Source organism: Pseudomassariella vexata (assembly GCF_002105095.1).
Source record: "Pseudomassariella vexata strain CBS 129021 chromosome Unknown BCR38scaffold_8, whole genome shotgun sequence".
NCBI lineage: Eukaryota > Fungi > Ascomycota > Sordariomycetes > Amphisphaeriales > Pseudomassariaceae > Pseudomassariella > Pseudomassariella vexata.
This window is the reverse complement of record NW_024467963.1, coordinates 635,669-661,635: the sequence shown is the minus strand read 5'-3', so window position 1 is coordinate 661,635 and position 25,967 is coordinate 635,669. Positions and strand designations below refer to the sequence as shown.

Sequence of the window (25,967 nt, the reverse complement as noted above, 5' to 3'; positions counted from 1 at the left end):
CGTAGGCAGTGACATCCTACCTAGGCCGACTATTGTGTGGTTCTTTGTCCACTGGTAGATGTTTCCGCTGTAAGATCTTCGTCCTCAATGTCTTCATACTCATCGCTTGAAGATTTTGCTTGAGCGTGATTCTTCATGAGTATTTGTCCACCACCCTTTCGCCCAAAGAAATCTTCTGTCCTCATGCCTCGTACACGTCTCGGGTCAATACTCGACATGGCACTGCCACTTGCTTTATGTTCCCGAATGTATTCTCTCACTGGCACCATGGCAGCATCGCGACACGCCTCCTTAATATCACTTCCAGACATTCCGGCGGTAACTCTCGCGATATAGTCGATGTTGAAATTATCGGGATCTGTCTTCGTATCCTTCAAGACGAGCTGCAATATTCGAAGCCTCTGGCTCTTATCTGGCAAAGATACTGGGAATTTCTTGGGCATTCTCCGTAGAATGGCCTCGTCAATGTCGTGGATGCGGTTAGTCGCACCAAGGACACATATTCTTGATGGCACACCCCTCGTATTTGCAGATGTGAGACCATCCCATAAAGTCATGAACCTGTACTGTTATTAGTTGAGTGCTCAATTGTGCCAAGACAATACACTTACTCGGCCTTCACCATACCGCTGGCTTCATGCTCCCCACTCCTCCGCGTACCCAGCACAGCATCAATCTCGTCTATGAAAATGATGGCAGGTTGTAACTTGCGGGCGAGGGAGAACACTGCCCGCACAAGCTTGTTCGAGTCTCCATACCATTTCTCCGTTAATGTAGAGATATGGAGGTTGATGAATGATGCACCACTCTCGTGCGCAACGGCTTTTGCCAACATGGTCTTGCCGCAACCCGGAGGGCCGTAGAGCAGCACACCGGACGGCGCAGATAGAAGCGGAGCGGCGTGCGAATAGAGATGCGGCATCGTGAGCGGGTAGATGACGGATTCCTTGACCTCCTCAATTATATCCTCAAGTCCGCCAATGTCTTATCGCATCGTAAGCATCGCATTGCCCAGGCGGGCCTCGAAGTGCTTACCATCAAATCCGACAGCAATATCTTCTGGCGCAACAACCTCCATAGCCACCAGATTCTCATATTCGTTGAGTTCGAGATCTTCTATCCGCGGTCCTTGTCGCGCGTTGCCGCTCGAATCTTCGTCATAGTCACCACCTTCACCATCTTCTCTAGACTTTTGTAATCGCTGGAGATTCGCCCGAGCTCGGATTCTGGCCTGTTCGTGCTTCTCCTTTTCGGGATCGGCAAGGGTCGTTTGCAAGCTTGACAAGAAATTCTTTGCTAGGAAGAATCCAGTTCCCGACTACTCAGTAGTTAGATTCAGTATACACCACCATGGGAGAGCCGCAGCGAGATGTCCTACGATTAGTGTGAAGAATATCAGGTCCCAGAGGTAGTCGCCTCGCTTTCGGTCGACCATCTTGAGAGCGTCCTGGAAGTAGCCTAGAAGCATCTGCTCTTCGCGGTTGGCAGTCGACCTGGGAAGCAATTGGGTAGAAATGAGGTATGATTTGATGCGCCACGGCGACTATTCACAAATTTGGGCTTGCGTGCTGACGTTGGGATAATCGACTGGTCGAGCAGACAGCGTCGTGGTCGGCCAGCCGCTGAAGGACGCCGAGGACAGTGACGCCACAGGTGGCGGGAGACACGTCACTCGAACAAAACGGCTCCCAGCTGGCTCCCGGGTAGGACCGTAAAAAGGTGGGGTTCCTTGTACACCGACTTGTTTACATTGATTTGACGTTCCACCTCAAGAGAAGTCGTCGCGATCTACGTCGCGTAATTAAATCATCGCCAATAATTTGACTTTCTATGTACTTTGGTTTAGCATCAGAACCTTCACTCGTCCCATTAATTGCCGATAACTATATCGCTCTCCACCGCGTTGTTAGCTTTGCGCAAGCGAATCGCCCATTGTTTACTTTCGTTCCATGTCCAAGGCCAAATTCACTGCGCTGCTGGGGCTGGTGGAGTCGGAGGACGAGGATTCAGACATTTTACTCAGCCATCCACTTGCGCAGACCAAGAAAACCGAGAAGATGCCTACAATCAAGAAAGGACGAGGCGCCGCTGTCAGCCGAGCCACTAAGCCTGCCCAGAATGCGACACGAACAAGTACTAGGGCAGCAGCTACAACGATGGAAAGAAAGGCATTGGCCGAGAAGCCGAGCAATGCCAAACCGAAAGCTACAGCAGGGAGAGGAAAGAAAAGGCCAGCTACGGAGGACGTAGATGAGGTGGACGATCCTGATCATGATGGGACCACGGTTGAACCCGAGGCAAAGGCAAAACCCGCCCGAGGGCGTCCGCGCACTGCGAAGACGGCAAAAATAGAAGAAGAAGCAAAGGATCCAGAACTTGAAGCACCAGAAGCTGCCCCACAAGCTAAGAGAGGTCGAAAGCCGAAGGCTCGGGTCGCAACACCTCCCGTCGAGCATGAGATTGCGGAAACGCAGCAGCCCGAGTTAGAAATCCCAGAGAGCCAACCGGCCAACTTGCTGGAAGACAGTATTGAAGACGACCAAGTTGAGGATCTGCCCCCGTATGATCGCGCTGCCTTGTCCTCTGCACAATGCTCATCCTCTGCGAAACACCCACAACACCATGCAGTTCCCTTCAGTGCCATTCGCCGACCAATGGCTGCCTCTGATTCCGAGCTCAACGATCCCTCGTTGCGTCGTCGCATCGGCGATCTAACGCGCAAGTACGATAATCTTGAGACCAAGTACAAAGACTTGCGGGAAATTGGCGTTAAGGAGGCAGAGCGCAACTACGACAGACTCAAGCAACAAGGAGAGGAGAGAGCAGAGAGTGAGTCCGGGTTAGCATGATCGTCACCGATGGATCTAACGTTTGTATAGCTGCCAACCAGTTGATTACGACCCTGAAAGCTCAGCTTGCTGCTCAGACTGAACTCGCCAAGGATAGCCAGCGACTGAGAAAGCAGCTCGAGATGAGTGAAAAAGATATGACCGAGTTGCAAGACAAGATCACTGAGATGACAAACTCACTAGCTGAGACTAAGAAAGAGAACAAGACTTTGTCGACGAGACTTGCTGCATCTCGTGCAGCGGAAGCAGCTAACGTCAAAGTTCCCAGTAGCGCCATCAAGGGCAACATGGGCAACAACCGAATGCTCGCTAACGCCGAGGCGGCTGTTCAAACAGCTCAAATGAAAGAAGATCTCTACGGAGACTTAACCGGACTGATGATCCGCAATGTCAAAAGAGAGAACGATGAAGAAGTGTATGACTGCATCCAGACGGGCAGAAACGGAAGTAAGTGACCATGAGATCTCATATCCGTCTCTCCAGTCGTTAACTATTCCTCTAGCTCTTCATTTCAAGCTTTCTATCGGAACGGACAACACCTCCGGCAACATCGACGAGGTTCAGTTCATGTACATGCCTCAATTGGACCCTAACAGGGATCGAGCTCTCATCGACGTGTTGCCTGACTATCTCGTCGAGGAAATCACTTTTCCAAGGCCACACGCGGCCAAGTTCTTTGCGAGAGTTATGAAGTGTATGGCAGAGAGGCCGGAGTAGTTTGATTTTGTAGTCGTGCTTCTACGACAGTCGCCTATGCGCAAAGATACCCATCTGGCTCGGTATATGCATTGTTTATGTGGATAATGTGGTAGCGGGGTTCGAGATTGGACCTGAATAGGACACAGGCATAAGTTGTTCATGAGTCCTGGAGTTTTCAGTAATTGTACGATCAATACTTTGAGTAAGGTTAGCAGAAGTTGTTGCCAGCTTGTCTGGACGCTCCTGGATTTGGACCTGGGCATTCTTCATCTTGGAAGTGTAGAGGTCGTGGAGGTATTATTCATCAGGTACTTCATATATACCTGTGCATCAAGGTGGCTTCAAGCTTCTGCTTATGAAACGGCCATCCGGGTTTGCACTACTCAAATAATCTCCCCTGAGCGACGAGTGCAAAATGCGGGTGGCCCTTGCTAACAAACCCTGCAAAGGAGCACCGGGATCCCGGAATGACGAGCTAGCTGATGGAGGCGACACGGGATTGGTAGAGAATGTGCACTTAAACTTCCTGGCCAAGCTCTGAAAGTGCCATCCTGGCCTGTGTTGCATCTGAGCTGCTGCGAACTGACTGCGATTGCTGATGATTTTTTCGTGTCAGCAGAGCGCAATACAAAAAAAAGGTATTTACGATCAGTTGTATTGCGGGTCTCTGCCAGTATTTTGGTGACGCTCTTGCCTGTCCACTCGCTTCCGGATTTCTGGCTTCAATGGATGTGTCGTGTTCTTTTGCGACCGCCCACTTCAACTTGATTGTTGACGACCAAGACGCCCGCTGAGACGGCCAGCCTCAACACCCAAATACTCCACCATGGCGACCGTTACGCGGTTCGGATTCTTGGCGATTGCCATGGTCTTCCACCTGGTGTATCTATATTCCATTTTTGACATTTATTTCGTCAGCCCCATTGTGTCGGGCATGCAATTGTTCCATGTCGACCGGCCACAAGGAACCAAAGCCCCGGCCGAACGTCTAGTGCTTTTTGTTGGTATGCACAGTTGGACCTTCCTCCTGTAGTATAAGTGCTGATCGATGGTGCTTAGGTGATGGGTTACGCGCCGACAAGGCCTTCCAGTCCTTCCCCGACCCCAACCCACAGTCCGACAACGATCTGACACCGCGGCCTCTTGCGCCGTTCCTGCGCTCGCGCGTCCTGGAGCATGGCACTTTTGGCGTCTCGCATACAAGAGTTCCGACGGAATCGCGGCCGGGGCATGTTGCGCTCATTGCTGGACTTTACGAGGACGTATCGGCCGTTGCGACGGGATGGAAGCTGAATCCAGTCAACTTCGACAGTGTCTTCAATCGGAGTAGGCACACATGGAGCTGGGGAAGCCCTGATATTTTGCCCATGTTCGAGAAGGGCGCCACCCCTGGGACCATTGACGCTTATTGCTACGATGCCGAATTCGAGGATTTCTCGCAGGACGCATTGCACTTGGATCTGTGGGTCTTCGACCATGTCAAGGAGTTCTTCGCGGAAGCAGGCAAGAGCAAGACGCTGGGTGACGCGTTGAGGCAGGACAAAATTGTCTTGTTCCTACACTTGCTGGGGCTGGACACCACTGGCCACTCGTACCGACCATACTCGAAAGAGTATTTGAATAACATCAAGGTGGTCGACGAAGGGGTTAAGGAAATATCCGAGCTGATAAACAAATTTTACGGAGACGACAGAACGGCCTTCGTGTTCACTGCTGATCATGGAATGAGCGACTGGGGTAGTCATGGAGATGGCCATCCGGACAACACCAGAACTCCTTTAATTGCCTGGGGTTCCGGTATTGCGAAACCGACCAAATTCCCAGGATCCGTTGCCCCTGGACATAACGAGTACTCGTCCGACTGGAATCTGGACGAGATCAAACGGCATGACGTGTCACAGGCCGATGTTGCTGCATTAATGGCCTACCTGCTTGGGGTTGAACTCCCAGCCAATTCTGTGGGCGAACTTCCCTTGTCATATCTCTCTGCGAATACCAAGGAAAAGGCCGAAGCATCCTTGGTTAATGCTAAGCAGATATTAGAGATGTACCGAGTTAAGGAAAGCATAAAGCAGTCCACTCAGCTCAGGTACCAACCGTACAAGCCGTTGAGTGTAGGAAACTCGACCCCTGAGGAGCGAGTGGAAGCTATTCAGCAATTGATTGCAACAGGAAGGCCCGAGGAGGCCATCGAGGAAACTGCTGCCCTTATTAAGCTAGGTTTGGAGGGGTTGAGATACCTCCAGACTTATGACTGGCTCTTCTTGAGAGCGCTCATCACCATTGGGTACCTTGGCTGGATCGCATTCGCACTTACTACGGTGATAGATCTCCATGTGTTACAGGGAACTACGCAACCTGCAAGGACCGTACCAGGTGCTCTCTTTTTCTCGTCCGTCTTGGTCGTTTTGTATGCCTCCTTCGTGGCATCACACTCCCCTGCTACCTACTACGCCTACGCGTTCTTCCCTGTATTTTTCTGGGAGGAAGTCTATGCAAGGCGTGTGAGCCTCTCAAAAGGATGGCAAGCATTGTTCGGGCATGTTAAGGCCGGCCCAAAGATCTTGTCACTTGTTGTCAACGCTATCACCTACCTGGGAATTGTGGAATCCCTAGTAAGCAACCCTGAGAAAAGAAACAAAAAAAAGAAATCTTCAGAGCCATGTATTAACATTGATCAGGCGCTTGGTTATATCCATCGTGAAATCCTTACGGTTCTGTTCTATGTTGGCGCCTTGTACCCCGTGGTCCTTGGCTTGAAATTTCTCCAGAGGCATGCCGTTCTCTCTGCCACTTGGTTCGTGTCATGTATTGTCACGGGCTCATTCACACTTCTGCCGGCCATGAAGGTGGAAAACATAAATCTAATGTCAGCTTCCCCAATTCCTGGTTTAGGTGGTTTGACTAATATGCTGCAGTATACTTGGCGGTTTCCTCATGGTAGCAGTTGGCATCTTCTATCTTGTGTTTGAGGAGAAGCTTCTTGCCGATTCGTCGAAAATTGGGTCAATTCCAATCAAGGAGAGCAACCTCTCAAGGGCCTTGATTGGTGTTCAGGTAAGCTGCGCCTGCTACCAGTCATGGGTCTCACTAATGCTTGCTAGACCGGGCTCACTCTCCTGGCTACATTCGTGACTCGATCCAGCGCCCTCTCACTGCAGGCTAAGTCGGGCTTGCCGCAAGGTAACCAAGTCGTTGGGTGGCTAGTGTTGGTTATCTCATTGCTCATGCCACTGGCTCACCGACTGCATACCAACAGTCATTACCTTCACCGGCTAATGGTGATATTCTTGACTTTTGCGCCAACCTTTGTGATACTTACGATATCATACGAAGGACTATTCTACTTTGCCTACTGTGTTACTTTACTTGCTTGGGTGCGCCTGGAACATTACAGTCAACTCTTTCGCAAGGCGAACTCCCAAACCCAGGAGACGAATGGCTCAGCCAAGACAACTCTGGCAAAAGTTACTTCGCATTTCCGACCCTTGGCACTCTCAGACGCTCGAGTAGCCTTGTTCTTCTTTGTTTTGCTCCAGTCAGCCTTTTTCAGCACGGGGAATGTCGCGTCCATCTCGTCGTTCAGTTTGGAGAGCGTAAATCGGCTGATACCTGTCTTCGACCCATTCTCACAAGGAGCGCTTCTCATTCTGAAGCTGATGATCCCGTTTGCTCTACTATCAGCGAACCTTGGCATTCTGAACAAACGGTTAGGAGTCGCGCCCTCAGCACTATTTATGGTGGCCATGGCTCTGAGCGACGTCTTAACACTTTACTTCTTCTGGGTTGTCAAGGACGAAGGCTCCTGGCTGGAAATCGGGTCGACGATCAGCCATTTCGCCATAGCCAGTCTGCTATGCGTGTTTGTGGCGGCTTTGGAAGGCGTGAGTGTGGTTTTCATCTCTGGCATCGAAGTGAATAGCTCCGACAAGCCCGAGGTCAAGACGAATGGAGCAGCAATGGATACTGTGGCGGAACTCGTGGTGGGCGAGGTCAAAGAGCAAGAACAAGGAGAAGAAGAAGCGAAAGCAGTTGCTACACATTAGACGTCAAAAACAGCAATATAGTTAGTTCAAAGTACTTACTTAGCAGTAATAGAAATAGCATTTGAACATGAACGTTATGACTGGCTGCCAAGTCTTTGGCCAGCGATTGGCCGCACAAGACGCGAACGGTTTTATGGAGTTTGGTTCAGCACGAGATGCCGAGGTATCTTGTCTTTCCACAAGATACCCAAGATCTTGTAATCCAACCTAAAGTGCTCCGCCCAACCCCAGATTTTCGGTCCCCACGTCTGGGCTGGGTGCGTGCAAGCGTTCCCTTTTGTACAGCCGTAGACATTCTTCTGTATAGGGTTTGCCCGAGTTGCACGCATCCACCTTAGTACCTGTTGGAGATGTGTATATCTTACCCCCAAGATTCAGGAAAATTTAATGGAGCCCTTTGTCCGCATCGAGACGATGCATACATTATGAGAGAAGAAAACATTGAGGTCTCGAAGCTGACGAGGCTTGCTTGATCAGACGATCATGAGGCATCGATCTTGCTGCTGGCATGGGATATGAATCATTCGGGCTCCCAATGCGGTGCCTTACAGCTTCTACCGATAGGTCACCGACCCCGTTTCAAATTGGCGCCATCAGCAAACCCAGCCAGCTCATGGCCTATATTCCCGCCTATGCCAAAGCGGTCGGATCTTCTGGTTACGTACTTGACAGATGGGCTGAGTTCATTGCTTCACTTACAAGCCCAATAGCAAGCTTAGACTCAATTCAGGACTACGGAGTCTAGAATTTAGCCCCAAATTATGTGGGTAGCATCTTATTCCGCAGAAGTGTGCATTAGTGATGCGGGAAGAGTTGGAAAGTCTACACACCCTCAACACCTAAGTGGTGTGCCCCAGATTCTGGACGGCCGGGACAGTGATGACACGTCCAAGACTTCGGGCCATATACTACTTTCACTCATCATACATCCCTCGGCAGGGCAGCCTCTGCCGTAGCTTGCCGTAGCAGGGGCATCTGGTGACTCTTCTATATAATTCGTCGATCACATGTTCATGCATGATGTCTAAATGTTGCAAACCCCCTTTCAGTCACCTTGCATGGCGAAAATCTAGTCACCTGGGTGGGTAAAAAAGGATGGCGACTATAGACGTCGGAAGAACTAGTTGACCAAAAACACCGCAGCAGCCGTCTGATATACTTGTAGTACTCGAGTACTCGCAATCGTCTGCTTTTAAACTCCACCTTCGCAGGTGGCCTGATATAAGAAACACATCAATCAAAGCTGGAGCCTTAAGCTGTCATGAGCACTGAGTACTGTTGGAAGCCAGGTCGGGGAATTATTCAAATTTGACCAACGGTCGGCTTACCAAGCCCCCCACGTCTTTTGACGATCTAGGACTCGGATACGTGTTAATGACAGGAATAGTTCCGAAGGTGGCAGGAACCAAACCAACAACAGGCTTTCTAGCCGCTTTTTCGGGGCTCAGAATGAGTCCTTTTACCAAATCGCATTGGGACTGCTGTCAGAATTCGTAAAATTCCCATCAAGCATCCCCCGGTCTTGGTAGCAAGTGTGACGGCGCACGGGCAGAACAGTTGGGCATTACGCAGTGTTGAGGAGTGCTGCACCTTTCCGGAATTTCCAGAATTCAAGTAGTAAATAGAGACTGCAGTGCCGCGCAGACCGCACGACACATGAGACACATTTTGGCAGCACTGGTGGATGTCAGTCGGTCGCATCCAGCTGGGTCCCTCTAGGTCCAAACCTTACAACCTTGCGCAAGCACTCCCGGCGCGGACGGGGGGTTCGTACGGGGACGCTTGAGATTAGTCGCAGCACTGAGCACTGAATTCAAGCTGGGACTCCATGATTCCCACAATCACTATCTTCTTGCTTCACAACTTTTAATCTCAGGACTCAACTCGACCTCGACCTCGACCTCGACCGCGACCGCGACGACCGCGACCGCTGTTCCGAGATTTTGTCCAACAGCACGCAGCGTCGCCCAATAATGGACGTGGACATGGCGACAGCAGGAGACTCGGCGCACGCGGGCCAAACCCAGAACTCGCATTCCCCGTCGCAGGCAGCTCCCAACGGCGGCGGCGGGCCAACTCAAGCTGGGCCTGGTGCTGGTGGTGCTGTGGTCGCACCACCACCACAGAACTCGCAAAACCACCCCAGCTTTCGAAGGTTTGTAGCAATATCCAATTACCTCTGCGCATGCGTCCACGGCCCGTCTTGCTGACTGCATCTATAACGAAAAGACAGCGAGCTTCAAGAGCTTGCGAGGTATGCTTGTGTTTCTTATGTTTCTTATCAACCTCTTTGCGACCGCTCCGAGGCTTTATCTGGTTTTATCTGGGTTCCGAATGGTAATCGTGCCGAGGCATTTCGACTCGGCCACGCCACGTACCCATCCACCCATCGCGACCCTTTACTGACAAGCCGACTTCCCACAGACCTGCCACGCTCGAAAGGTATGCAGTACCGCTCAATTGCCATACTCAGGCTTCCCCGGAGCGCAACTCGATATTTACAAAATAACAGGTTCGATGCGACGCCGCCAGCCTAGGTGTGCCATGTACGAACTGCGTCGCCTTCCAGATCGAATGCAAGATTCCTGCACCTAAGAGGAAGAAGACAGCAGGCGCAAACACAAGCAAGGACTCGGACAGGTGGGTTGAACTCTCTTATCTCCTCAGCAACATGGACACGGCTGATTGCATCTCAGTGAACGCGGCGACAATGTTGAAGATCGATCACCTGCCCCCGGCCCCGGCCACGGCTCGTCCACCACCTTCCCAGTGAGGCCCACCGTCTACCACTCCAACGAAGGTACCCCGGCGAACACGTTGACCGAAGCCCAAGCCCGGAAAGAGGAGGTGGACAACGATACCTTCTTGAACATTGTCATGAAGCCCAAGTTTACCAGAGCGCCCATCACCGAAGCCGGACGAGTGGCCTTCCTCGGAGAGTCTTCGAACTTGACTCTATTGGTTCACGACCGCCAGGGTGGCTCATCCGATGTCGTGCATTATCCGCTGCCTGACAACATCCGAGGTTCAAGAGCACGACTGACGGAGCTGGACAATATTGAGATCGATATTCTACACCAGCGGGGCGCCTTTCTCCTACCACCGAGGTCCCTTTGCGACGAGCTCATCGAATCATATTTCCGATGGGTCCATCCCATTGTCCCAGTCATCAATCGGAGTCGCTTCATGCGGCAGTACCGGGACTCCAAGAACCCGCCCTCTCTCTTGCTGTTACAAGCTGTGTTGCTTGCAGGCTCACGTGTCTGCAACAACCCGGCATTGATGGACGCCAATGGTTCAACAACCCCTGCCGCACTGACGTTCTACAAGAGGGCGAAAGCCCTTTATGATGCCAATTACGAAGATGATCGCGTCACCATCGTCCAGTCTCTCATTCTGATGGGCTGGTACTGGGAAGGTCCTGAGGATGTCACCAAAAACGTATTTTACTGGAGTCGAGTTGCGACTATCGTCGCCCAAGGATCTGGCATGCACAGGAGTGTGGAGAACTCGCAGCTGAACAAAGCGGACAAACGACTCTGGAAACGAATATGGTGGACGCTGTTCACTCGAGATCGGTCTGTTGCAGTCGCCTTGGGGCGTCCGGTGCATATCAACTTGGACGATTCAGATGTTGAAATGCTCACCGAGGACGACTTTATCGAGGACGAATTGGATCACACGGGCGCGTTCCCCCCCGATCCCATCCACGTCCAGTTTTTCTTGCAATACGTGAAGCTTTGCGAGATTATGGGCTTGGTCCTCTCCCAACAGTATTCTGTCGCCTCCAAGGGCCGTCAGCGCAACGCGATAGACCTAACTCATAGTGACATGGCCTTGGCAGACTGGCTCCAGAACTGTCCTAAGTCTGTTTACTGGGAAATGCCGCGACACCATTTCTGGAGCGCTTTGCTTCACTCCAACTACTATACCACGCTATGTCTACTACATCGAGCGCACATGCCGCCCAATAGTAATTACGGAACCAGGTACCCAGACGACTCATCCTACCCATCAAGGAACATCGCTTTTCAGGCAGCGGGCATGATCACGTCCATCATTGAAAACCTGTCTGCTCATGATGAGCTGCGTTACTGCCCGGCGTTCGTCAACTACAGTCTGTTTTCGGCACTCATCATGCATGTATATCAGATGAGGTCACCTATTCCATCCATCCAGCAGGTTACGAATGATAGGATTCGCACCTGCATGGGGGCACTGAAAGACGTTTCCAGAGTCTGGCTGGTAGGCAAGATGGTCTACACCCTTTTTGAGGCTATTCTCGGAAACAGGACATTTGAGGAAAGGCTACAAAAAGCCGCAGGCAAGCGTCATCGCAAAGCACAACAGAGTCTGGCTCAACTGGAACAACACCAACACCACCAACAACAGCAACAGCAAAGAGCACAGGACGCGACGAAGCGGAAATATGATGAGATGGCCATTGACTTTACCGTGAGCACGCCAACACATCAAGAGTCTTACGAGCGATCTCGGCCACAGACGCCCAGTGCGGTGAGACATGAGCACATGGGACCGCCCGGCGCGACGTCTCCCCATGTGAGGTCTGGTGACACTTTCATGGGTGGCACGAACAGTCGACCTCATACGCGGCCAGCGACCCCGTTTAACCCCTCGTTCTCCGTTCCTGCGACGCCTCCCGACTTGTACCTAGTGACACGAAACTCTCCAAACCTGTCACAGTCGATCTGGGAGAACTTCCAACCAGACCAGCTGTTCCCAGACAGCTCTCACATTTCGCAATTCGCGCAGATGTCACCGCCCCAGACCAGTCAGAATCTGGACCCAAATCTAGTGGCACAGATGCAAGGCATGTCATCTCAGATGCAGAACCAAGGTGGTCAGTACCACCACCACCAGCAGCAGCAACAACAACAACAACAACAGCAGCAGCAGCAGCAGCAGGGCGGGCTGGCGCCGAATAGGGGCATGAACGGAAGCCCTCAGCAGCCGAACAGTATGCTGAATCCCAACATGGGACAATTTCAGGGACAGTCAGGAAACGTGTGGCAAGGCTCAACGGGAACATTCGACGGAATATTGCCCGATGGTCACAGTCCTAGCGATAGCTGGAGTACAGGTTCCGCGACGGGTCAGCCAGTGCCGGCCACACTGAACGTTGAGGATTGGTAAGTTTGACGTGGTGAATGATTCGATATGGACAACTTTGCTGATGCGCAGTACAGGTTTCAGTTCTTCGGCATCAACGGTGACCAGGTGAACATAGCGAACCTCGATATGGGCCTTGGTTCTGTTCCATAAGCTCCTTAACGTATATATGGATGGGCTTTTGCTGTCAATAACGCGCTGCTAAGTTGGATGAGGCATTTAAAGGAGCGTGCGTGCTATTTGGTTGCTATGGGAAAGGTCGGGCTGGCGCTGATCTACCAACAAGCATTTTACTACGCTTGACAGCGACCAAAGTACGCAATAGTACTATTTGAGAAAGCTTAGGCTTCCAAAACCCATATGTTCACAAACATCTAAAGTACGCGATCAAATGGGATAGCACAACTAAAACACTGTGCGGTCGCGATGTACACATGTAGCTGTTGAAAAGGCGCAGAACAAAGAGTGCTTATTTGATGACGACGCGCATTAATTACAATGGATAAGTCACGGTGTATAAAATACTTCAGTTAAGGTACAATATAAGCTAGGAAAGTTCTAGACAACCGAACAGCCTGAAAATTGTACGTTAGCCGCAGAACAGTCATGAATCTAGCGCGTAATGATATATCATGGACCTAGAATCGACCAGGAGATAAATATACTTATTACACGTGCTTGGCTGGTCTTTCCCACGATTTTGACAGGAGACGGACTCGGTTCAGTGGGGTCACTGCCGCACGTTAAAGTAGATGGCCCCAGCGCCAATTGGCCACTAATCACAATGGATACAGTTCCATGCGCCGAACTTCGCCCACCTGCCCACATTTCGCGAGATAACCACCCAGCTGGCAGGTGCAATTAGAAGTGGCATGAAAGGGATACGTACTCCGTCCTCGTACCCCTTCGCATCACTTAAGGTTGTCCAGCCTGTGATGGTTCCCGCACTGGAACACACAGTACCTTTACAACAGTAGATGGCCAGCCATGAGACGTCAATGATATTGTTGCCTCCGTATTTCTTCTCTGGAAAGCGACCAAACCTCTATCACCAATTATAATTTATTGTCCCTGTGATAGGCGTCGTTCCAAGCAGGGGTCAATTGCATCCTTACGCCTTTAGATTAGCCCCAATCCGACTTGACACGCCGCCGAGTTGCCGTCTTGGTATCTCATCACTTCACTCACTATCTGCGACCCCCATTCTTCAATTCCACCATTACACCTGCGATCCAGTTCTAGTCGCTCGCTGCCGACTGCGACATCATCCTACGATACTACCTTGGGTCCTAAAGCTACAACATCCCGACAAAGTCAAATGTCTTGATATTCAGCAACATTGGTCCTACGTGAATGCTAGTTCTGCATTCCAACCGCCTCGCGCCGATGCCAGCGACGGCCTTGCTGGTCCCGGACGACGACGACGCCCTCCCCGTCTTCCCTTGGTTCGACCATGTACAACCTCACGAGGACGCCGTCGAATAACAACTCGACTGCGTTGATGCCCGCGGGCGTCGATGCTGACTCGACATCGCGACCACGGAACAGGCGGGGCCCGAGCACCAACGACCATGGCGGCAGGAGCAAGTCGGCACCGCGCCTGACACCCGGCACCAGTCCAGCGCCCAGCCGCGGTGTCAGTCCCATGCCCTCGGCCCACCTCAGCAGCACCAAACTGGCATGGAGTGGGCGATCCAGCCCCTCCAACACGTCCTTTAGCAAGGGCCTCCTCGAGGGTTCGTGGGCACCCAGCTGGACTTCGGTCCAGGACTTTGCCTCTTCCTTGATCGCTGGAGTGGAAAGCGGCTACAACAGTGAGACCTCGCGGCCAAACAGCAGGAGTGGAAGCAAAACCCGGCAGAGGTCCGCGTGGAAGGGGCTGGGAGCGGCAGGCAGCAGTAGAAAACTACCTGAAAGCTGGGGACCTGCACCACCAACTAACCCGTCACGGCCGAAAGCTGAGGATATTGCAGCCGGGTCGCTTGCCGAACGAGAGACGGCGCTCAACGCCATGAAGAAGGCTAGTATCCTACAAAGCTACGAGGGAGTCAACGGGGGGCTTGATGTTGGGGGCAAATACAAGAGGAGGAATTCGGACGAAAACCCAGGCACAGTGAGCGAACCCGCCGTTGAGGAACAACTAGTATATCTGCACCACGTGCAGCCCAATGATACCTACGCGGGCATCGTGCTCCGGTACAGGTGCCAAGAGCACATTTTCCGGAAAACCAACGGCTTATGGTCCCGAGACAACATCCAGGTGCGCAAGTATCTTATGATGCCAGTAGATTCTTGCGAGGCCAAAGGGCGGCCCTGCGACCCCCCAACTTGCTATAACGACAAGAATGTGGACCACCTGGCGAAGACGCCGCAGCCAGAGAGCTTCATTCAGAGTGGTGCCGCAGGTTCTTCACAGACGCAGCAGACGCTGCACGATGACTTCTTTGGCTCCCCAAATGGGAAAAGCCAATCACTGCCGGACGAGGAACAACCGTGGACACATGTCAAGTGGGTGAAACTAGACTCTTTCAGCAACCCTATTGAGATTGTGAGGGTCTCGCGGAAAGCCATGGGCTTCTTTCCACCGAGGAGGAAGAAGAGCGTACACACAGTGTCCAACTTCTCCACTCCGCGCCATTCCCTGGAATTCCATCGAGGCATGGCCGCGGGCTCGAGCGAGCCGGGATTGGACAGCCCTGGACGGCTGTCGTCGCGAAGACAAAGTTCGATGAGCGGCCGGCCAACTAGTTTGAGTCTGGGAACATCGCCTTCAGCCGGCAGAAGCAGGGGCAATAGCCTAGGCCCAGCTGATGGTGTGCCGGCCTGGATGCGGAGACCAGGTGGGGTAGGGTCCATGAGCAGGAGTGTAAAGGCACCTGGACCGGCAAACGATTACTTCAACACCTGGGTCAACAAGCGGCTTCCCAAGGGTTTCAACATTGACAACATGCCCTCAATATCCGTCATGGGATCCGAGTCGGCGTCCTGGGGCTTCAGCAAGAACGAGGAGGCGGCGGGCATTGTCGAGAGCCCCTTCGAGGATGGACGTGAAGCGCCATCGACGTCTCAGCAGGGAGCGGGGCTTGAACAAGCTGCAGCAAGCATCGAGACTTGGTTGCGCGGCGCGTGGGCCAAGAGACCTGCCACTCCGAGGCTGAGCTCTAACAGAAAGCCGGTGGAAGACCTGGATCTCATCGAGCTAACAGACACCAACAGTGATGACGGGCGATCGAGGATTGAATCTACCAACCGAGACACGGGTCTGCAGAGCCCCCAGGTTTACGGTTCAACGGGAAGAAGTGATGGAGACGGCACTGTGCGCGGGTGGTCCACGGGGCCTTCGAATTTGAAGGGGAAGAAGGCGGACTGAGGATCGATTGGTCTGCGTTCTGAAGAGAGAAAGGTCTGCAGTCCGCAGTTCCCAATGAAGAATAGACTGTCGCTACTGCCTTTCTGCTATTGCTGCATTGGATGGGGTTATCTTGTATATATGTACCATTGCGAAGACATGGAGTGGTAAAACTGCATTGACCGCGCAGCATTTTTCTCGTGTTGTAGCAGGGTTATTCTGAACATACAACATAGATATGGTTTGATGAATTTTACGTGTTTGTGGTTATACTGCTGTTGTGACGACTTGCATTGTTGGATCGATCCGAAGGGTCGAATAAAGCTACCTGGCATTGCTACATGCGGCTCAGGGGTAAAAGTTCAGTGGCACGCGACAACGCGGCGCGGATACGTAAGAATGCCTGAGCTCGCCCGACCATGGGGACCACCAATTGAACCGCAAACCCAACATCAACCATTGGGGATCTCAACCCTCGTTCTGGCAGTGCGAAATCCGGCGTATATTCATCGATGAATTCAATAATGCCGTCCCCATAGCCTAAAGAAAGAAGCAATCCGAATTTCCTCGGCTTCAAATTCTCCAACAGCGCGCAAGAAACCCACGACAGAGCCGCCGCTGCCGCCGCCGCCGCAATGCCGATCTGCATTGAATGCCGACACCCGGTCAAAACGCTCTGGACGCAGTACTCGGGGGCGGGGGGCCCCTCGAGCGGACACAACATCCGGCTGACGGTGTGCAAGAAGTGCGGGCGGTTCTGCGACAAGTACGTGGAGCACGACTTCGTGGTGCTCTTCATCGACCTCGTCCTCATCAAGCCCCAGGTGTACCGGCACTTGTTGCACAACACTTTGATGCGCGAGCGCGACCGCTTCGATCCGTCGATTGTGCGCTTGGGGACCCTTTTGTTGCTATTTGACGTTTATTTGACTTGGGCGAGGATCGAGAAGCAGACTATTATTGGTGGTGGGGGGATGCCGGACGGGGGAGGGGTAGAAGGGGAGGGCGGAATGGGAGAAGGCATGTTAGGGGGACAGAGTAATTTGGGGGGATTGGCGAGGAGGCCTATTGTGTTGCAGTATATGTTCTTCTGTGAGTATTTCACTTATGGTGTCTTGGAATCTTCTCTCTGTATTATAGCAAGCTAACCAACATCCACCCTACAGTAATCCTCTGCACCTTCTCCACCCTTGCCTTCCACCTCAGCATCCGCTTCCTGACCTCATCTCCCTGGTCACCACTCAACGGCCTCGGCGTCCTTAACACGTACCCCCGCCCCAACTCCGTCTCTACCGCCCTCCTCGTCAGCTCCTCCACCAAGCTGTTCCCCATCCTCATGGTCGTCTGGGACTACGACGTGCCGGCCGCGGCGCGCAGCTTAGGCTGGGCCGTGGTGCTGAACAATGTTGAGGCCCTTAAGATATTGCTCGATTGTGGGTATCCCATTGCGCTGGTGCTGGCAGCTGCAGGGGCGGTGGCTAGGTGGGTCGTCGGCAGGGCCATATTGTGGATGGTTGGTTTGCAGGGCGTGATTTCAATTGGGGAGAGTGGTGTCGCGGCTGACGGGAAGGCGTTGTGGGCGGCTATGGTTTATGTGAGGGATTGGGCGGTTAGATTGGCTGTTGGATTAGGGTAGTCAGTGCCGGATGGCTTACGGCACAAAAACTGAGAACTTTCAATCGGTGTGTTAGTGTATAAAGACTTCCATTGGATCAGTGCCATCGTATACACCCAGAGGACCTTCGTATTAAAGCGGCTGAACCACTGGATCTTTCTGATGCTCCCGTTTCCGAAGCATCCGTATCCGACGAGCCCACGGTCTGCAACGTAAAGCCAGATCATCGCCATCAGTCAATCAACCAGTCCGTGCCGTTCTTCCCATAAACGCCGAGATATGTAAACAGTTTGCTTATTGTGTGGTGGTGATACAAATCCATCGAATTCGAGTCCACCCTTAGTCTCTCCCCAGCGTTCAGCTCCTGCGTCCCCTTCCCTTCTTCTACCCCTGGCACACCATGTTGGATCTACTCGTGTGCGAATTCGGCTCGTACGTCGCTTCGTCTCGGCTCGATCAGGGGGTGCAGTTGGGCCATGAACGTGACGAACCACATGAGGTAGCAGCTGATGAATGCGATGATGAGGGAGGAGCGCCAGGTTCTATATGTATGCGGTTAACAACTGCCATCGCGTAGATGCGCGACACTGAAGAGGGGGGCTCACGTCTGGTTCTCGCCCTTGGGCGATAGGAACCATGCGGCGACGCACATGGCGGCGACGATGACGAGGCCAATGAAGACGCTGTACCTGCAGGGAGATTCTTGATTAACGTCGAGGTCCTGAAACAGTAAGTACAAGAGGTGAATCGTACCCTTGAGCCATCTTTGCGGAATGATTATGCGCCTCGGTGATTTACGGGGGTAGGTAATTTGTGGTCGGTCGGAGTGGTCAGTTGGAGCTCTTAATGCGGAATGGAAACTGCCAGCCAAATGACGCTTTGGGAGCTCTCTTCCATCGATGCAGGTGCGACTTGAGGTCCACTGCCAAGAATGGCTTAGTCATTTCAGCTTACACTAAGTTCGTTATGGGGTAGGTTCCGCCAACTCGTTCGTTAAGCTCGGCTTCTTTCGAATTGATTAAACGATTGAAGTTTTCAGACGAAACATCAGTAATGCGAGCCATGCCCTTCAGCAAGAAACCGCGTGCGAGACCCGGCGGTATTAGTCCTGCAATTCGAAGAATGACTAACTGGGCACAACCTCAGCGAATATATTGCCATATGCCGTTCTTATCATTCTACGACACCCTATTGGTGAGGAGGCACCACCTCTGAAAAGTCATTTCTTCCAGTGATACAACATTGGGCCCAGCTTGCAAAGGCACCAAACGTAGTTCACACAACTCAGGAGATATTCTCACAACGACAAGGTTCAATGTCTATACAGCATGATATCTTGAATATTGTCACCGGTCAAGTAGCATTCATTTGACTTTGTTTCATTCGGGGTTCCTTCATTACCTCTACGAGCGTGCAACTTATAGCTGCCACTTCAAGCATCATTCTCGTACTTCAAGCCCGCATCCATCCGCGCCGCACCATAGATTCCCGCAATGTCGCCCTTATCGCCACCGACATGCTTTGCAACATCCTTCAGATACCCGGCTGCCGTTTCCGTATTCCGGATAACCATGCCCGCTGCCTCAGCCAGATTAATCGCATGTCCCGCATCCTTGAGCGCATTGTTAGCAGAGAACAGCGGCTCATCCATCTTGTGGTACGTCCCCTGGACCATCCTATCCGCATAAGCCGCGTGGACGCCGCCGAAGAGCAGCTTGATGAACTGTTGGACCGGTTCGGTGCCGACTTCGGTCTTTTCGGCCATGGTCAGACCCTCGGCGAGTTGGGTCACCATGTTTAAGATGAAGGTGTTGCCTATAAGTTTGAGTTTGGATGAGCTGGCGTAGGGCTTGTCTTCGAACGGGATTTCGGCTATTCCCATTACCCCCGTCGTGTACGGCCGCAGCCGGGCAATGCTGGCCTTGGGGCCCGCGGGGATGAAGAGGAGCTGCCCGGCCTCGGCGTTTGCCGGGGGGCCGAAGATAGGGCTCGCAACGAATTCAGCGCCAGCGTCGACGACGATCTTGGCGGTCTTCTCGGTGGCGTCTGGGTGGATAGTAGAGCAGTCGACCACGAGCTTGCCCTTGAGGTTACCAGCCCTGAGGATGGCTGCGTAGGCTTCCTCGACGGCGGCGTCGTTGCTCAGGCAGGTGAAGACGATGTCGGCGCGCTTGACGCCGTCCTCGATCGAGGAGAGGGCTTCCGTCTTGTCGGTGCCCAACTTGGCCGACAGGTCGTCGGAGCGTTTCTTAGTGCGGTTGAAGAGGAGGAGAGGGCTGTCTAGCGGGCCCTTCTCGACGAGGTTCTTGCACATGCCCTGGCATCGAGGTTAGATGACTTGTTGACCATGTAAGGCTGGTAAACTCACTCGGCCCATGTTGCCAAGACCAATCCACATGACTTGAGGCGCCATTGTAACTTGGAAGTGCTTTCTGTATTCTTGTGAGAGATAAATGGATTGATGATGAGAGCTGAGTGTGGAATGTCCTGTATAACTTCCACAGGGATCACTGGGTCTTTATGGATCAATGCCACAGAGAGTCAACGATAGCTTGATACCTCAGCTGCCCCAGTACTGACAAACTTCTCGGTGCAGGTGGAAATAATGCGTTTGAGAGCTTCATCCAATGATGTATGTGCCTGGCTTCTTTACTTAGCCCGGCTACTCGTAAGCTCTTACTGACGGAGTAGACGTTGCCCCGCCTCCACTCCGGCCCGATGTAAGCCGTCAGTATATCGGCCCCACCTTTCTCATCATCGGCTTTACTCGTACTTTTGATGCCGTCTCGGCAATCGCGGGCAGCGATGTGTACATTCCCATGATATTTCCAAGATTTGAATGAAGTCTAAGAACTGCAATGCTCGCTTTCGTTCTCGCTTCCGGGTTCGCTTTCTCAACTTCCAATCTACCGTTCTCGAAATAGATCGACAAGGCTGGCCCCCACGTTGTTACCCCGAAGCCGCTAACCTTAGACCTGGCCCGAGTACCACTAGAGCCGGGTTGCATAGCCAACGTCACGATATTCGCTCTGCCCGCAGGATCCGCGGATTATATGGCAGCAGCACTTGCCCGTTACGGCTGTCACCTTTGATACTATTGGCTAGATCGCCTACGCATCGTATCGTCTCTTTTGGACTCCAATCACTTATCAGTCGACGCATGCATGGCATACTACGAAGACAACCAACTAGACTAGACAGTCGTTGGTAGTGATGTGGTCCACCCATCACAATGTTACCAACTAGCCTGATCCGCCCAGGCCGTGGGAGCACTCTTTGGCGACTACAGAGGTTCCCGAGCATTCTGAGTCGAGGTAGACGGCTACATCTCGCACCTCCGTTCCTGCTCGATGACTACATCCCTCGTTATCAACAGCTTACTTCAGTGGAGGCGTCCAAGAAGCGCTCGGCCGCCTACTCGCACCTACGGAATTGCAATCTTTGTCCCAGAATATGTGGAGTGAATCGATACGAAACAACGGGGTGGGTGTCCCTCAGCAGTTTGTCATTACTTCAACACCTTGGTTGTTCCGTGTTTGCAATGAGAATTGTCCTTTGGCAGTTATGCATACTGTTCGCTTTGGAGGACATGGCCAGGAACTCTTTATAGTATAAGAAGAAGCCAGTACTGACCTCAGGCTCTCCACAGAATGTGCTTGATCGGACACGATGTCAAGGTCAATGTCATTGCACCACACTTTGGCGAAGGTAAGTCGTCTGTTGTTTTGGAGGGCACTCGTCGCCTGAAGATATCTTTTGTTATTTTCATTACGTGCTGCACGTGCAAGCATTAAATCCCGCCAGAACCCTGCATTCAAGGCCACAACGGCAGCGGCTCGGTCTTCTTCAGCGGCTGTAACCTCCGTTGTTCCTTCTGTCAAAACCACGATATAGCCCACCAGCGCAACGGCATGGACCTCACCCCTGAAGAACTCGGCGAATGGTACATAAAACTACAGGAAGTCGGCCACGTCCACAACATCAACCTCATCACCCCAGAACACGTCGTGCCCCAGGCAGCCCTGTCCATCCTTCACGCCAGGGACCTAGGGCTGAAATTACCCATCATTTACAATACCTCTGCCTTTGACTCCCCTGCCTCGCTCGAGCTCATGGACGGCCTTGTCGACATCTACCTCCCCGACTTCAAGGTTTGGTCCAAAGCGGCATCGCAGAGACTTCTCAAAGCAGATGATTACGCCGCCGCGGCTACAGAGAGCATAAAGAAAATGCAGGAACAGGTCGGCGACTTGTGCTTCACAGCCGATGGTATCGCCAAGAAAGGCGTCTTGGTCAGACACCTCGTCATGCCGGGCATGGAGGCCGAAGGGGAGAGGATCATGCGCTTTCTCGCCGGGCAGGTCTCACGAGATATCTTTGTCAATATCATGGAGCAGTACCGGCCCGCTGCGCATGTGGGGAAGCCGAAGAGGAAGAGGAAGACGGAGGTTGGTGTTGTCAAGCCGGGTGGAGTGGATAGTCGGGAAGAGGTGCGGTATGCGGAAATCAACCGGGCTGTTACCAAGGACGAGGTATCGAGTGTGCGGAAGGCGGCCGAGGCTGCTGGTTTGTGGCGGTTTTGCGATCCGCCCCGACATGATGGTTTTGCTATTTAACGGGGCGAATGGTGGTTGGTTGACATGGCCTTGCGCCCTAATTTGCTGTACTAACAACCCGAGCAAGGAATCAATGGTTGAGAACGGTCGGATGATGCTACTCAGATTCAGCACGACAAATCACTTTTGGAGGAGACCCTCTCGGTGATGTCGGACGGTGCACAGAACGAGCGCCCCTTAGAGTGTTCCCCCTACGCAGTGGCCGGCTGCAGAAAGGCAACCTGGGCCATCTCTTAAATAATAAATGTAACCACTTCACCAGGGTGTACTCCTTTCTTTTATACATAAGTTCGATGGGAAACATATTTTAGAGTTCAAAAGCAAAGATTGCAAAATGTACGACACCAGGGATTCGCTGGTAGTCAGTCGCCCAACTGCTCGTCCGGCGGTTTAAGGACTGATCTAGGTTAGCAAGTTGTTCGAGTCGTTATCCGTGACATCTTTATCAACCTGATCAAGGTCCTTCGGCCTAACCTTCGTCTAGGTCTTCTTTCGCTTCTATACCGACTAGGGAAGCGAATGAATGATATCTCGTATATCAGGTGCTATAATTCGCTTTATACTATCGACCTCTCCTATTTAAAAACTGGAAAAATATCAAGGCACCCTCTAGCTCTAGGGCTCTTAAGTATCCTACATATTTCTTTTGTATTCTTTAGTTCTCGCCTCCTAATCACTATAGGAGCTAGCCTCTTCTCTTGGTATCTATCACTCAAATTGCCATGCCGGTAGGACTAACGATATCGCCACCTTATCGTACCGCTATGAAATCTAGTATCTCCTATATAGCTTTTGATACGTAAGCTTATAGGGGTCGCGTTACCCTGTAGGTATACATAAGATAAGATAAGAATGCAAGGGTGCTGTCACGACCTGGGTTGCATCGCATTGGTAGAGACCTCGATTAGGTGCTATCGACGAAGATTCTACTCTAAGGAGCGAAGGAAAGAAAATGACAACTTAGGTTTGAGGGAGCGCGACTAAGTCGTCCACGCTTGGCGGGGCTCCTACAGGGGTTATGATTGGCTTCCCATCTGGCACTGCCACGGCAGGTGTTCCAGCTGTAAGTCACCTGGTTGTAGTGAGTCTGCGAGGGTTGACCTTCACAAATCCCTTCAATTAAGTACTATAACGTTGCGCACTGCTGCATTATAGCATCCTCCCCCCTAGGTGCACGCATCAATGGGTCTCGAGGTAGGAAAATATACATAAAGGATAGCGTTATCATATCCTTTATAATATAGGCACTACTAGCCATATAATTTAATATAGTTATAGGTAGCTCAAATAAACCTTTCTTAATTATGATAAACGTACGTTCACTCAGAACAATTAATAAGAAGAGATTTCTGACTTTCATCGATAACTTCTTCGAACAGCGTCAAATCATCAAACCGATTGCGGCATTCGATTCCTAACGACCGTTTACGTCGGACAGTGACCTCGCATCGCACGCGAAGCGAGGACGCAAGCGATGGCGGCGCCGATGGTGATCGACGGGGGACGGGCGGGACTCGAACAGAGTTTTCACCACCCCCACGCCAACGAAAGTGCCCACGCACCGAACGTGGAGCGCACCAGCAGAAAGAACGCAGAGAGGGAAGGGATCGGAAGAGAACTACAAAAGGTAGAACAAGAGATTGCCGACTTGGTCCCACGTGAGAAGATTGAGGTCATGGGGGGTTTGATGGAGCGTTGGCTGGGGTTGAAACTAGCCGGCAGGACGCTGGAGGAGGGGGGCGACAGACCCGCCACACATGCCGACGTACTGGCAGTGACTCTGGCCCTTGCCGAAATTCCTGCGGCGATCCAGACGATGGTTGAGAAGACCATGCAGGATACGGTGAAGAACGTGGCCTTGCCTACAACTCGATCCTGGGCCTCAATCGCCTCAGGATCGGCCCAGGGACGGGGACCCGGTGAAGCCCCAGTGTGGCAGCAGCGGGTTGTAGTGCCCCAGCGAAGGGAGAGAGAGGTAGTGATCCGGGGGACAGAGGACCCTAATATGAAGAACAGATCGGCGGCTGAGGTCGTAAAAGCGGTGAACAGTGCACGCGGCAGCACCGATGCAGTGGCGGCCCGCAGGCTGCGCAGTGGCGATACCGTAGTGACGTTTAAGCAGTCGGCCTCAGCGGCGACCACGGACAGCAGGTGGGTGCGTAGTGCCTTCGGCGATAAGGCACTTCTCAACCGCAGAGAAGTTGCAGTGATCGCGAAGGGGCTGCCTGCGAAACGGCTGCGAGAGGTCCACGACGAGAGCCAGCTACTTAAAGACCTGAAGCGGGACAATACAAAGCACCTCTCTAAGGCTAAAAGAAACCTCCCCCGGGCGCCGCAAGCACCGTATGCGGCCCTGATACTACACGTGGATAGCGTGGAGGCGGCGATGGAACTATGCTCCGAAGGGCTTATTTGGGAGGCCCAGATATTCGATTGCGAGCCGTACGACGGCAATCTTCGGGTTCGGCAGTGCTACCAGTGCTACGAATACGGCCATATCGCGAAACACTGCAAGAAGACGGCGCGTTGCGGCGTCTGCGCTGCAACGGCACACCCAGGGGGTGAAAAAGACTGCCCCGAGAAGGCACCTAGCGGCAAAAAACGTTGTGTGAACTGCAAAGGGAAGCACACGGCGTGGGACAGGGACTGCCCTACGGCAGAACAGCAGCGGCTACGCGTACGCGAGGCGTACGCTCACCGCCCCCGACAATTTGAGGTCCGCAGCTACTCGGACGGGTTATCTAGTGAGGGCAGGCTCACACCACCTAGCTCATTGACCAGCGACGGGTTTACAGTTGTACGACCCCGGGGCCGCCCCCTGGGCGGATCGCGAGTGGAGCAGGAGCGAACCGAACGGTCTGCGTCAGCAATGCGTAGCTTCCTCACTAAGGGACGTACGAACGAAGATATACCATCGACAGCTTAATGGTAGTCTCTATTCTCTACTGGAATATCGCAGATTCAAAGGCGAACGCAACGCTAGCGCTGGATAAGGGGGGTGACTATGATATAATAGCGGTTCAAGAGCCATGGATCAACCGGCGGACGAAGGCGATTTATTGCCCGAAGTCGTCCAGGTACGAAGTAGTGTACAGCAGCGGCAGAGCTGCGCTATACGTCCATAAACGATACGACGTGGCTACGTTGCGACCCCGTACCGGGATGGACTGGAGCAGTATTACGTTCGGGGCAGGCCCGGACGCCCTTACAATCTGGTCTATCTATTCACCAAACCAAACCGGGAGCCGCTGGGTCAGCCCGCTCCAAGACCTCCCTAATGGGGCGCCGGAGGGGACACAGGTCCTCGTAGGGGACTTCAATACACATCACCCGCTGTGGGACGTCCACGGACGGTCGTCACGGGGCAGCGACAACGTAGTGGAGTTTGCGCGACGCTGGCGATTAGAGCTCGTTACGCCGTTCGGGGAAATCACACGGCAAAGGCACAAACAACGAGACTCAACTATCGACCTAGCCTGGGTGACGAAAGGGGCTAGGATTGATTACGATGGGGACCCGGGCCTAGAGGGCTCAGACCACAGAGCGCAAGTGATTAGGGTAATATCCAACGGGGAAGCAGTCAAGGAGGGCCGCCGCAGTGTCGAAGGGTGGAACTGGGCGATGGCGGATAAGTGGCTCATCGTAGCCGAATCAAGCCAGAGA

At 52.7% G+C, this 25,967-nt stretch overlaps 8 protein-coding genes across 8 annotated transcripts; 5 read left to right on the top strand and 3 right to left on the bottom strand.

The window, feature by feature from the left end:
* Positions 1–29: 29 nt before the first annotated feature.
* Positions 30–1,435, bottom strand: BCR38DRAFT_485865 (ATPase; the record flags this gene model as incomplete). The annotated part of the gene is made up of 4 exons (XM_040863946.1): positions 30–561; positions 612–984; positions 1,036–1,318; positions 1,379–1,435. 4 exons carry the CDS (start codon positions 1,433–1,435, stop codon positions 30–32), a joined length of 1,245 nt encoding a protein of 414 aa, XP_040714752.1.
* A 514-nt stretch (positions 1,436–1,949) lies between these two features.
* BCR38DRAFT_344982 (chromosome segregation protein Csm1/Pcs1-domain-containing protein) lies at positions 1,950–3,566 on the top strand (the record flags this gene model as incomplete). Its single annotated transcript, XM_040856147.1, has 3 exons — positions 1,950–2,829; positions 2,880–3,296; positions 3,352–3,566. 3 exons carry the CDS (start codon positions 1,950–1,952, stop codon positions 3,564–3,566), a joined length of 1,512 nt encoding a protein of 503 aa, XP_040714751.1.
* A 549-nt stretch (positions 3,567–4,115) lies between these two features.
* BCR38DRAFT_524732 (GPI ethanolamine phosphate transferase 1) lies at positions 4,116–7,661 on the top strand. The gene is made up of 5 exons (XM_040865298.1): positions 4,116–4,552; positions 4,608–6,163; positions 6,230–6,417; positions 6,467–6,605; positions 6,653–7,661. Exons 1-5 carry the CDS (start codon positions 4,375–4,377, stop codon positions 7,592–7,594), a joined length of 3,003 nt encoding a protein of 1,000 aa, XP_040714750.1. The 5' UTR covers positions 4,116–4,374; the 3' UTR covers positions 7,595–7,661.
* A 1,906-nt stretch (positions 7,662–9,567) lies between these two features.
* BCR38DRAFT_410054 (fungal-specific transcription factor domain-containing protein) lies at positions 9,568–12,877 on the top strand (the record flags this gene model as incomplete). The annotated part of the gene is made up of 5 exons (XM_040858419.1): positions 9,568–9,749; positions 9,828–10,036; positions 10,132–10,234; positions 10,291–12,744; positions 12,802–12,877. 5 exons carry the CDS (start codon positions 9,568–9,570, stop codon positions 12,875–12,877), a joined length of 3,024 nt encoding a protein of 1,007 aa, XP_040714749.1.
* Positions 12,878–14,177: 1,300 nt separating this feature from the next.
* BCR38DRAFT_458326 (Arv1-like family-domain-containing protein) lies at positions 14,178–17,709 on the top strand (the record flags this gene model as incomplete). The annotated part of the gene is made up of 3 exons (XM_040862149.1): positions 14,178–16,048; positions 16,663–17,165; positions 17,240–17,709. 3 exons carry the CDS (start codon positions 14,178–14,180, stop codon positions 17,707–17,709), a joined length of 2,844 nt encoding a protein of 947 aa, XP_040714748.1.
* A 388-nt stretch (positions 17,710–18,097) lies between these two features.
* BCR38DRAFT_458325 (ATPase, V0 complex, subunit E1/e2) lies at positions 18,098–18,452 on the bottom strand (the record flags this gene model as incomplete). The annotated part of the gene is made up of 3 exons (XM_040862148.1): positions 18,098–18,230; positions 18,294–18,377; positions 18,442–18,452. The coding sequence occupies 3 exons, from the start codon at positions 18,450–18,452 to the stop codon at positions 18,098–18,100; spliced, it is 228 nt and encodes a 75-aa protein (XP_040714747.1).
* Positions 18,453–18,711: 259 nt separating this feature from the next.
* Positions 18,712–20,405, bottom strand: BCR38DRAFT_370666 (NAD binding domain of 6-phosphogluconate dehydrogenase-domain-containing protein). The gene is made up of 2 exons (XM_040857277.1): positions 20,057–20,405; positions 18,712–20,005 (listed from the first exon to the last, which is right to left on the bottom strand). The coding sequence occupies exons 1-2, from the start codon at positions 20,099–20,101 to the stop codon at positions 19,121–19,123; spliced, it is 930 nt and encodes a 309-aa protein (XP_040714746.1). The 5' UTR covers positions 20,102–20,405; the 3' UTR covers positions 18,712–19,120.
* Positions 20,406–20,517: 112 nt separating this feature from the next.
* BCR38DRAFT_435857 (uncharacterized protein) lies at positions 20,518–22,630 on the top strand. Its single transcript, XM_040860413.1, has 3 exons — positions 20,518–21,171; positions 21,338–21,396; positions 21,493–22,630. Exons 1-3 carry the CDS (start codon positions 20,921–20,923, stop codon positions 22,302–22,304), a joined length of 1,122 nt encoding a protein of 373 aa, XP_040714745.1. The 5' UTR covers positions 20,518–20,920; the 3' UTR covers positions 22,305–22,630.
* Positions 22,631–25,967: the final 3,337 nt, after the last annotated feature.